Here is a 13,214-nt window from a genome sequence, read left to right on the forward strand (position 1 = left end):
CTGTCTCAGACAGAGGAGTGTAGGCCACTGTGTGGTGTTGACTGACAGCCTAATGCTGAAGCATGTCTGTTCTACTGTCTCAGACAGAGGAGTGTAGGCCACTGTGTGGTGTTGACTGACAGCCTAATGCTGAAGCATGTCTGTTCTACTGTCTCAGACAGAGGAGTGTAGGCCACTGTGTGGTGTTGACTGACAGCCTAATGCTGAAGCATGTCTGTTCTACTGTCTCAGACAGAGGAGTGTAGGCCACTGTGCGGTGTTGACTGACAGCCTAATGCTGAAGCATGTCTGTTCTACTGTCTCAGACAGAGGAGTGTAGGCCACTGTGCGGTGTTGACTGACAGCCTAATGCTGAAGCATGTCTGTTCTACTGTCTCAGACAGAGGAGTGTAGGCCACTGTGTGGTGTTGACTGACAGCCTAATGCTGAAGCATGTCTGTTCTACTGTCTCAGACAGAGGAGTGTAGGCCACTGTGTGGTGTTGACTGACAGCCTAATGCTGAAGCATGTCTGTTCTACTGTCTCAGACAGAGGAGTGTAGGCCACTGTGTGGTGTTGACTGACAGCCTAATGCTGAAGCATGTCTGTTCTACTGTCTCAGACAGAGGAGTGTAGGCCACTGTGTGGTGTTGACTGACAGCCTAATGCTGAAGCATGTCTGTTCTACTGTCTCAGACAGAGGAGTGTAGGCCACTGTGTGGTGTTGACTGACAGCCTAATGCTGAAGCATGTCTGTTCTACTGTCTCAGACAGAGGAGTGTAGGCCACTGTGTGGTGTTGACTGACAGCCTAATGCTGAAGCATGTCTGTTCTACTGTCTCAGACAGAGGAGTGTAGGCCACTGTGTGGTGTTGACTGACAGCCTAATGCTGAAGCATGTCTGTTCTACTGTCTCAGACAGAGGAGTGTAGGCCACTGTGTGGTGTTGACTGACAGCCTAATGCTGAAGCATGTCTGTTCTACTGTCTCAGACAGAGGAGTGTAGGCCACTGTGTGGTGTTGACTGACAGCCTAATGCTGAAGCATGTCTGTTCTACTGTCTCAGACAGAGGAGTGTAGGCCACTGTGTGGTGTTGACTGACAGCCTAATGCTGAAGCATGTCTGTTCTACTGTCTCAGACAGAGGAGTGTAGGCCACTGTAGCTGCTGGTAAAGTCATTCATAGCCTCTACTTTATCACTCAGGATGGAACTTTCCGCTGCTACTATTTTTGCCATGTAATGTTAAAACAAAATGACATTTAACAAAAATGTAATTGCTTTGCCACATTTTTTGCAGTATTACTTTAGTGCCTTGTTGCAAACAGGATGCATGTTTTGGAATATTCATATTGTGTACAGGCTTCCTTCTTTTCACTCTGTCAATTAGATTAGTATTGTGGATTAACTACAAATGTTGCTACTGTGGAACCATTTTGGGTTTCAGTTTAACTTTTGTATGAGTGAAGCTTTTAGTGAGATCTTTTAATTAATGCTTTAATATTTACATTTCAGTCCCCCAAACATATTCATTATATAAATAAGCATGTTTACTTTTGTCTGGGTTACCATTCCAAATACATGTAAATATTATTTGCTCATATAATTTGAACCATGAGTAGTCTGGAGTAGACAGCGCCGTTAGTAGTAAATACATAAACTGTGATGTGATGAGTTAATCAGTGTGATATTTTAATCTCTTCATAAATAGTTAAACATTTGCGTATATTAACACTTGTTTTTAGTCTATGATTTTGTAAACCCTTGATGTTATTGTTTGATCTGATCTTAAGAGAGCATTTCAATGGCCAGAACAAATACATTTGGAGACAATAGACAACCTTGTTTAACTCCTCTTGGCAGTTCAATACTTTCTGAGAAGTAACCATTATTTTACGATTTTAAACCTGGTGTTGCTGTACATGACTTTAACCTATTATACAAGAGATTCCCCAAGATTTATCAAAGGTCTTTTTCGAAGTCGGCTGTTCTATGCATTTTGTCAGGATTTTTGCATCGCAGCAAGAAGTGTAAGGAGCCTCCCAGTTTTTTTTCTTTTCGGATTGGATCTTTATATTTACCACCTCGGTCCTGTTTCAGTAATAATGAAATCAGACCTTCTTGTTGAGTGTCTGATAATCTACAGTTTTTATAGGAGTGGTTAAAACATGCTAATAATGGATCTTTGAGTAGATCAAAGGTTTGATATACAGTTGAAGTTGGAAGTTTACATGCACTTAGGTTGGAGTTTCAACCATTCCACAAACTATAGTTAGTTAACAAACTATAGTTTTGGCAAGTCAGTTAGGACATCTACTGTGTGCGTGACACAAGTCATTTTTCCAACAATTGTTTACAGACAGATTATTTCACTTATAATTCACTGTATCACAATTCCAGTGGGTCAGAAGTTTACATGCACTAAGTTGACTGTGCCTTTAAACAACTTGGAGAATTGTAACGCTGCTGGGTTTTTCCTGTGCGTTTGACTAACTCTGTGTGTGTTCTCAGGGTGAGCCTTTCAGAGATGTGATGAGGAGGATTCAGAGCATGCTGGAAATCCAGGAGAAAGAGTTTGAGAAGGTCAGTACTTTGTTCCTCCTCTCTTCACTCCCTCCCTTCCCTCTCTCGCCTTCTCTCCTCCTCCCTCGCCATTGCTCTCTTTCCAGGGTGTCCACTAACTAAAGCTGTGATGATAAACAGAAAATTACTAACGACATTGCCCTCTTACCGAAGCAATTTTGATAATGTCGGTAATTTCGATGATTAGGCTACACAACTGAAGATTGTTTGTGTTCTAAAACCATTATTTGGTCAACAGTAATGTACAATTAACCTGCTTCCTGCAATGACAGTATTTGCCCAGTCCTTGGCTGCATTCCAAACACTTAAGACACACCCTCTCCCCTCAGCCCTCAAATGAAGTGCATACTTAATGATTCAGATTTTTAAATGGACCGCCCTTGCCCGGAAATTCGTCTCATCCCGCAATTGTGTTTTCAGCCACCGGTAGCTTGTGGTTGCTTTATATGTGTTAGTCAATTATTATTGCATGTCTACTTATATTAACTATATAATTATTAATAGACACCTACTGTAGGATACCTAGCAAATTAATTACCTAGCTAACTTTAGCCTGCTTAGCTGGAACTTCTGAATAAGGAAAATGTTTATTTCTACAATTTCCAAAAGGTAACCAAACAAAAACATCATTACTTTTACGAGAAGTGTTTGTACCGTCATGTGCTTTAGTAGCACAGTTTCTAACTTATTTACATTCGTTTTTACTTACACTTGTATGTTGACTTCTCCGTATTGACGTTGAGGTTAAGTTTCGGCTGACTTCTCTTAGCGGATGTACAATCATCGCGAATTGAATTATGGGGCGTTTCAGGCCCCGACGTGAACATAATTGTACACTCGCAAACGGGGATTCCCCCAAGGGCATAGGGCGAGGGTAAGTAGACAAGGGTGTGTCTTTTATGAGTCTGAAACCTAGCCCTTGTTTCTCTGTGGGCTCTCACTCTTCCCCCCCCACTTAGCACACAGAGTGAAGGGAGCGTTTTGATACAAACAAGCATTCTGACAGTTGAGCAACGTTTTGAAATGTAATTGCGGCGAAGACAGTTGTTAAAACGCCTACTGTTACTGTTAAAAAACATGTGCTTTCAGCTTTGTGAGTATAACAATTATTTGTCAACTGTCAATATAGAGGAAATAACATTACTTTACTGGCGGAGTATGTCATTGAGATATCATATTTACAATTAGCAATATAGCTCATGTGTTTTGAGTTGCCAGTTCCTCAGGTGGTGAATTATCTAGCATATAGGCTAGGACAATATTCACTGAAAACATGCAGGCACATTAATCTCTAAAGAGCCCAAAATATCTGATTTATTTTGATATGTTGCACATTAAAAATATCCATCATGCATTCCCAGAACATGTTAGACAAAATGGCTAACTTGTTTCATGTCTTACTTGGCACTGGTAGGTCAGTCTAGAGGCCTCCTGCTGCTAAGTAAAGCCATTTCATACCGGATTCACTGAATGAGGGAGTTATTTTATTATACTTTTTGGTTGTAAGATCATGTTTTAATGTAATAGTATAACACCCCCAGGAGTGTTACTGGGTGTGTAGACTTTAGTTCCAGCCCTTCTCTAACACCAGATTCTACAAATCAACAGCTCAGCAAATCGGAGGGCCTGTTGTCCGGGCCTCTGGCAGTCTCTATGGGGGTGCCACAGGGTTCAATTCTCTGGCCGACTCTCTTCCCTGTATACATCAATGATGTCGCTCTTGCTGCTGGTGATTCTCTGATCCACCTCTACGCAGACGACACCATTCTGTATACTTCTGGCCCTTCTTTGGACACTCTAACTAACCTCCAGACGAGCTTCAATGCCATATAACACTCCTTCCGTGGCCTCCAACTGCTCTTAAACGCCAGTAAAACTAAATGCATGCTATTCAATCGATCACTGCCTGCACCTGCTCGCCCGTCCAGCATCACTACTCTGGACGGATCTGACTTAGAATACATGGACAACTACAAATACCTGGGTGTCTGGTTAGACTGTAAACTCTCCTTCCAGACTCACATTAAGCATCTCCAATCCAAAATCAAATCTAGACTCGGCTTCCTATATCGCAACAAAGCATCCTTCACTCATGCTGCCAAACACACCCTCGTAAAACTGACCATCCTACCGATCCTCGACTTCGGTGATGTCATCTATAAAATAGCCTCCAACACTCTACTCAACAAACTGGATGCAGTCTATCACAGTGCCATCCGTTTTGTCACCAAAGCCCCATATACTACCCACCATTGCGACCTGTACGCTCTCGTTGGTTGGCCCTTGCTTCATACTCGTCGCCAAACCCACTGGCTACAGGTTATCTACAAGTCTCTGCTAGGTAAAGCCCCGCCTTATCTCAGCTCACTGGCCACCATAGCAGCACCCACTCGTAGCACGCGCTCCAGCAGGTATCTCTCACTGGTCACCCCCAAAGCCAATTCTTCCTTTAGTCGTCTTTCCTTCCAGTTCTCTGCTGCTAATGACTGGAACGAACTACAGAAATCTCTGAAGCTGGAGACTCATATCTCCCTCACTAGCTTTAAGCACCAGCTGTCAGAGCAGCTCACAGATCACTGCACCTGTACATAGCCCATCTGTAAACAGCCCATCTATCTACCTACCTCATCCCCATACTGTATTTATTTATTTATCTTGCTCCTTTGCACCCCAGTATCTCTACTTGCACATTCATCTTCTGCACATCTACCATTCCAGTGTTTAATTGCTATATTGTAATTACTTCACCACCATGGCCTATTTATTGCCTTAACTTACCTCATTTGCACTCACTGTATATAGACTTTTTGTTTTCTTTTGTTCTACTGTATTATTGATTGTATGTTTTGTTTATTCCATGTGTAACTCTGTGTTGTATGTGTCGAATTGCTACGCTTTATCTTGGCCAGGTCGCAGTTGCAAATGAGAACTAGCCTACCTGGTTAAATAAAGGTGAAATAATTTTTTAAATAAAAAACCAGGACCTTGTTAAGCTGACTCAGGTGTGTTTTTGGCGCAGTGCTGGACCAAAAGCCTGCACACCCAGTGACCTGTCTCTCCAGATGGACCGTTGACCATGTGTTTTATACAGTAACAGTGCTGTACATTTGACTTTAAGTTATTTTCTTCACAGTGATATCGTTATGGTATTAAGTATCATTATATTAAGCTGGTGTAGGTATCTAAGCCAAAATGCTGAACACTTAGTGATCTAGCTAATGATTAGCCCATTGGGGTAGCCTAAACAAAAGCAGATGGGCAACCCCATGCTTCAGCCATTTATAGCCTAGCCACTATGCTACTGCATCCATCAGCCATCTATAGCCTAGCCACTACGCCGCTACAGCCATCTATAGCCTAGCCGCTATGCTGCTACATCTATCAGCCTTCTGTAGTCTAGCCACTATGCTGCTACAGTCATCAGCCATTTATAGCCTAGCCACTATACTACTACATCTATAGCCTAGCCACTATACTACTACATCTATAGCCTAGCCACTATACTACTACATCTATAGCCTAGCCGCTATACTACTACATCTATAGCCTAGCCGCTATACTACTACATCTATAGCCTAGCCGCTATACTACTACATCTATAGCCTAGCCGCTATACTACTACATCTATAGCCTAGCCGCTATACTACTACATCTATAGCCTAGCCGCTATACTACTACATCTATAGCCTAGCCGCTATACTACTACATCTATAGCCTAGCCGCTATACTACTACATCTATAGCCTAGCCGCTATACTACTACATCTATAGCCTAGCCGCTATACTACTACATCTATAGCCTAGCCGCTATACTACTACATCTATAGCCTAGCCGCTATACTACTACATCTATAGCCTAGCCGCTATACTACTACATCTATAGCCTAGCCGCTATACTACTACATCTATAGCCTAGCCGCTATACTACTACATCTATAGCCTAGCCGCTATACTACTACATCTATAGCCTAGCCGCTATACTACTACATCTATAGCCTAGCCGCTATGCTACTACATCTATAGCCTAGCCGCTATGCTACTACATCTATAGCCTAGCCGCTATGCTGCTACATCCGTCAGCCATCTATAGCCTAGCCGCTATGCTGCTACATCCGTCAGCCATCTATAGCCTAGCCGCTATGCTGCTACATCCGTCAGCCATCTATAGCCTAGCCGCTATGCTGCTACATCCGTCAGCCATCTATAGCCTAGCCGCTATGCTGCTACATCCGTCAGCCATCTATAGCCTAGCCGCTATGCTGCTACATCCGTCAGCCATCTATAGCCTAGCCGCTATGCTGCTACATCCGTCAGCCATCTATAGCCTAGCCGCTATGCTGCTACATCCGTCAGCCATCTATAGCCTAGCCGCTATGCTGCTACATCCGTCAGCCATCTATAGCCTAGCCACTATGCTGCTACAGCCATCTATAGCCTAGCCACTATGCTACTACATCCATCAGCCATTTATAGCCTACTACATCCATCAGCCGTCTATAGCCTATAACCAGAAGGGTTGAGTATAAACTGATTTATGAATACTGTGTTCTTTGTTTGTCTGCAGTTCAAGTTTGCGATAGTGATGATGGGCCGGCATCAGTACATCACTGAGGATGAGTACGAGGTCAACCTGAAAGACTTCCAGCCACAGCCAGGTACACTACTACTAACTTATATTAATTACTACTACTAGTTTTGCACAGTATACCAAAACTTTGGCACTCTTTTGAGACTAGAACATGAAAAACGGTTGGGTACTACACTTTCTGTTACTTTCGGTACTTCTGCCAGAGAGGATCCAGTCTGTCTCGTAATTTGTCTGAATCTTCTCTTTGGGGCAGTAGCTAGCCAGGCTACTTGTCTTCTCTGGGGGGGGGCAGTAGCTAGCCAGGCTACTTGTCTTCTCTAGGGGGGGGCGGCAGTAGCTAGCCAGGCTACTTGTCTTCTCTAGGGGGGGGGGCAGTAGCTAGCCAGGATGTGCTTGCGCATGTAGCTGTCACAGCGTGAGTCATTTTGGAGTAGTAAGCAAGAGAAAATGCAGTCAGCATGGCGTGTTGAAATAAAAACCACCTCCGCCCGCGGCTTGTTGACCAAACTGTCTGCAGAAGTCAACTATGGGAATACTTCGCTTACAGAGCAGATGACGAGGGCCAGCCCACCTAAACAACTAAGCAAATGGTGGAACAAAACAGTGCAGTGCAAGAGGTTTAGTTCCAAAATGACAACACACAAATACTTTACACATCACATTGTAACGTCATCATTGTTCTACTAAATGTGAATAATTTGTGTGTGACAATGACATGACAATATATTCAGCATGACATGTGAGCATTATAATATGGTTACACAACCCAAAAGTAAGGTCAAATGCACTCATAATACTTTTAGACTACTTCATAATACTTTTAGACTACTGTGTGGACTAGCCAGCCAGCAGTCCTGGACAGAGCGTTGCACCCTGGGATATGAAGTGCACTCTGGGAATCTTAGTATGCTGTGTAAATTAGATTGTGTTTCTATGTCATGTAGACTATTGCAATATAGAAGCTTCAGAAATGAGTTTCAATGTGTGTTTTGTCATTTTGGAACTAAACTATTCATGTAATGCATTCAGTTATTTAGCTGTTATGAATTATAGGTCTGATGTGATTTGACCCATAATTATGGCCATAGATAATGAAATGAACCCTGTCTCAAATTACATGTAGTTGTATAATTATTTTGTCTGCTGAGTTTCTGATATGGGTTTGGATCAGGAACATGGTGTTCTATTTTTGTAAGAAATGGAATATAGAGGAGAAGATATTGTGTTGATAACTGGTAGAAAGAACCAAATATCAGCCCAGTGGTTATTCTGGGACTTTAGCTAATACACTTTATTATGTTGTTGTTGCTGTGGTATTGTGACACTACTACTGCTACTACTAACTACTGCCACTACTAACGACTACTAATACTAACTATTGCTGCCACTACTAACGACTAATACTAATTACTACCACTAGTAACTACTACTACCACTACTAACGACTACTACTAATACTAACTGCTACTGCTCCTAACTACTACCACTACTAACTACTACTAATAATACTAACTGCTACTGCTCCTAACTACTACCACTACTAACTACTAATACTAACTGCTACTGCTTCTAACTACTACCACTACTAACTACTACTACTAATACTAACTGCTACTAACTACTGCTACCACCACTAACAGCTACTAATACTATCACTGCTACTAACTACTACCACTGTTACTACTACTACTGCTAATACTGCTACCAACTACCACCACTCTCTCTCTCTCTCTCTCTCTCTCTCTCTCTCTCCTCTCTCTCTCTCTCTCTCTCTCTCTCTCTCTCTCTCTCTCCTCTCTCTCTCTCTCTCTCTCTCTCTCTCTCAGAATATTAACTATGTGCTATAGTTGTGTAACATCCCTCCTCTCCCCTCTAGGTAACATGTCCCACCCTCGACCCTGGTTAGGCCTGGACCACTTCAACAAAGCCCCGAAGAGAGGTCGCTATACCTACCTGGAGAAAGCTATCAAGATCCACAACTGAGCAACCCTCCTCTCGCCTCTTCCTCCTCTCTCCTCTTCCTCCTCCTTACCCCACCATAACCACAGACTGTAACCAACCAAGTGTCTGTGCCCCACCTCTAACACCTTCCACAGACACCGTGATGTCTCCTGATGTCTCCTGTCTCTGTCACACGGATCCATCCATTAGCAGGCTGCTGATGATCATGATGATGATGATGATACTATACCACCCCTTCTTCCCAACCCCCCTCTTCCTCCCAAACCTCCTCTCCCCCTTCCCTCCCCCACCACCACCCTTCTACTGTTTTTGAGGCTGTTAGGTTTTTGGCTTCTCTAACTCCGACTGCCTATTTTTGTCTGGATGAAATTGGAGAAAGGACAGGATGATGAACTTTTTCCCGGTTAATTTTTTTTGTTTTTAATAATAAGAGTTGTTTCGAAACGTAAAGAGCGCTGCTGCATATAGTGGGGGGTGAAGAGGCAGAGAAAAGAGATAGACATCATCATTAGCAGAAACCAAGAAGGATGATTTGGTCTTTTAAAGAAGAGAACCAGTTGCAGAAGGGTTGAAGCTTGAGACTAGTATTCCTGATGTGATCCCCTTCATATTCCCCCTCCCCTTTAGTCAACTAGTCAGTGTTTCCATCTTTAAAAAAAATTCAGTTTTGTCTTTTTTCTGCAATATCTTCTTGTATAATAAAATAAAAATCCACAGCATCTGTTTAAAATAAATGTAAAAAGAGAAGAAGTGGTCTGTACTTTCATCTTGCACGTTGCCACTTCATATCAAAGCCGTTTCTCAGGACTGGTAAATGGCAACTTTGGTCGTACTTATGATTTTAATGTTGCCCTTCCTCTCCTGTTATGTTCCCTCCGTCCCTCTCTCCCTGAGGGTTTGTGATGGGGTGTATCTCCTCTGGTGTTTGTGCTGGGGGAGTTTGACTGAGCAGTGCTGCTTTAGTAGGAAGCCTCGGCCATTAGTGAGCCCTCTGGTTTCACCATATATACACAGAACCAGTGTTACTATAATTATTATTAGAACAACAAACACACTGACCTTTTTTCTTAAGCACAGATGGAATGCCCCCCCTAAAAGCCCATCATAGTTGGCTTTGTGAAGAGATTTGAAATTGTGTGTGTGTGTATATATATTAAAAAACAAAAAAAAACGTGAGATGAGAGAAACAGAACTTTGTTATTGGTTGGCTACAAACTGAAAAGATTCAGGTGTTCATATTCCTTGTGTAGTTTTTTTGTTTAGGGTTCCTTGATTCTTTAGATTCTTATTGTTTTTGGTTCTGTTTTCTCATTTTTGTTTTAACTAACGGCACCCGTTGGTTCTGATAGTGATGTTAAGGTAACGAGCTGCGGTACTGACCGGTGGGATTAGGGTTCAGAAATGATGCTAACTTTTCCCAAAAACTCCCAGCTTTTCCACAAATCCCAGTTGGAGGATTCCAGACTACCTGCGTATACCCCTCTGATTCCGAGGAATCTTCCAACAGGGATTTCTGGAAAACCCAGGGAATTCTGGGAAAGTTACTGGAGTTTTGTCACCCTAGATGAGATCAGGGCCCGTTATCCACAGAGTCTCTGATTAGGAGTGCTGATCTAGGATCTGTCCGTACAAGCTCATTCCTTTATGATCTAAAAGGCCAAACTGCTGCTAGACCAGCACTACTATCCTGAGACTCTTGGTGGATACGGGCCCTGATCAACACCCTTGTTCCTCCTTGATTTGGTATTTTTCCAGTTGAAGCTCGTCCCTGTAGCAGCAGTGTACCACAACTACTCCTGTATATTGCCTTTTTTTGCTGGAAAATGTATGTTGAATAAAATTTTCTATAAAAACATGTCCGCTCGCTGCTAGTCCCATCTGAGCAAAGTTAAAACCAGGCCTGTTTTATATGGAGCGAGTATATAGACAGAGTGGACAAAACATTAAGAACACCTCTTTCCATGATGTTGCCTGACTAGGTGAAATGCTTTGATCCCTTATTGATGTCACTTGTTTAAAAAAAAAAAAAAAAAAACACTTCAATCAGTGTAGCTGAAGGGGAGGAGACGGGTTAAAGAAGGATTTTTAAGCCTACGAACAATTGAGACATGGATTGTGTCTGTGTGTCATTCAGAGGGTGAATGGACAAGACAACAGATATAAGTGTGTTTGAACGGGGTATGGTAGTAGGTGCCAGGTGTACCAGTTTGTGTCAAGAACTGCAACGCTGTTGGGTTTTTCACCCTCAACAGTTTCCTGTGTGTATCAAAAATGGTCCACCACCCAAAGGACATCCAGACAACTTGACACAACTGTGGGAAGCATTGGAGTAACATGGGCCAGCATCACTGTGGAACGCTTTCAACACCTTGTAGAATCCAATGCCCTGACCAATTGAGGCTGTTCTGAGGGGAAAAGGAGGTGCAACTCAATATTAGGAAGGTGTTCCTAATGTTTTGTACACTGTATGTGTGTATATACTGTATGTATGTGTTAAGACAATGCTGAGAAGGACAGCACCAGGACTAGCAAGTTGTCTTGTAGGCCTACTTCCAGAAATATACCAATTTATGTTTAAAGAAAATATAGTGGAGGTGTGTGTATGTACGGTGCGTTCGGAAAGTATTCAGACCCCTTGACTTGTTCCACATTTTGTTAAGTTACAGCCTTATTCTAAAATGGATTAAATATTTGTTTTTCCTAAGCAATCTACACACTACCCCATAATAACAAAGTGAAAAAGGTTTTTAGAAATGTTTGCAAATGTATTAAAAACAGATATCTTCTCTCGAAATTGAGCTCAGCTGCATCATGTTTCCATTGATTTAATTGATTGGACATGATTTGGAAAGGCACACACCTGTCTATATAAGGTCCCACAGTATACAGTGTATGTCAGAGCAAAAAACAAGCCATGAGGTTGAAGGAATTGTCCGTAGAGCGCCAAGACAGGATTGTGTCGAGGCACAGAGCTGGGGAAAGGTACCAAAAAATTGTTGCCACATTGAAGGTTCCCAAGAACACAGTGGCCTCCATCATTATTAAATGATGGAGGCCTCTTCCTAGAGCTGGCCGCCTGGCCAAACTGAGCAATCGGGGGGTGACCAAGAACTCGATGGTCACTCGTGACAGAGCTCCAGAGGTCCTCTGTGGAGATGGCAGAACCTTCCAGAAGAACAACCATCTCTGCAGCACTCCACCAATCAGGCCTTTATGGTAGAGTGGCCAGACGGAAGCCACTCCTCAGTAAAAGGCACATGACAGCCCACTAGGAGTTTGTCAAAAGGCACCGAAAGACACTCAGACCATGAGAAACAAGATTCTCTGGTCTGATGAAACCAAGATTGAACTCTTTGGCCTGAATGCCAAGTGTCACGTCTAGAGGAATCCTGGCACCATCCCTATGGTGAAGCATCATGCTGTGGGGATGTTTTTCACCGGCAGGGACTGGGAAAATAGTCAGGATCGAGGGAAAGATGAACAGAGCAAAGTACAGAGAGATCCTAGATGAAAACCTGCTCCAGAGCACTCGGCCTCAGACTGGGGCGACGGTTCACCTTCCAACAGGACAACGAACCTAAGAACACAGCTAAGACAACACAGGAGTGGCTTCGGGACAAGTCTCTGAATGTCCTTGAGTGGCCCAGCCAGAGCCCGGACTGAGACCCAATCAAACATCTCTGGAGAGACCTGAAAATAGCTGTGCAACGACGCTCCCCATCCAACCTGACAGAGCTTGAGAGGATCTGCAGAGAAGAATAGGAGAAACTCCCCAAATACCGGTGTGCCAAGCTTGTAGCATCATACCCAAGAAGACTCCATGCTGTAGTCGCTGCCAAAGGTGCTTCAACAAAGTACTGAGTAAAGGGTCTGAAAACTTATTTAAATGTGATATTTCCGTTTTTATTTTTTTGTTGTGATGGGGTATTGTGTGTAGATTGATATGGGGGGACGATTTAATAGATGTTAGAGTAAGGCTGTAACGTAACAAAATGTGGAAAAACTCAAAGGGTCTGAATACTTTCTGAAGGCACTGTATGTGATAAACCTTGTCTTTAGCTCAAATAACTTGTTTATTTTAACCAGGGGGTCAGTTAAGAACCA

The 13,214-nt window shown here is 42.9% G+C and overlaps 1 protein-coding gene across 1 annotated transcript in view; it reads left to right on the forward strand.

Moving 5' to 3' along the window:
* Positions 1-10,965, forward strand: part of LOC106606244 (ubiquitin carboxyl-terminal hydrolase 7) — a 75,064-nt gene extending 64,099 nt beyond the window's left edge. Inside the window, exons 29-31 of the mRNA XM_082976293.1 lie at positions 2,490-2,561; positions 7,125-7,215; positions 9,025-10,965. Coding sequence (XP_082832419.1) covers positions 2,490-2,561; positions 7,125-7,215; positions 9,025-9,131 — 270 coding nt within the window. The 3' untranslated portion in view covers positions 9,132-10,965. The remainder of the gene's footprint in view (positions 1-2,489; positions 2,562-7,124; positions 7,216-9,024) is intronic.
* The last annotated feature ends 2,249 nt before the right edge of the window (positions 10,966-13,214 follow it).

This window comes from Salmo salar, chromosome 06 (assembly GCF_965601325.2).
Source record: "Salmo salar chromosome 06, fSalSal1, whole genome shotgun sequence".
In the NCBI taxonomy this organism is placed as follows: Eukaryota; Metazoa; Chordata; class Actinopteri; order Salmoniformes; family Salmonidae; genus Salmo; species Salmo salar.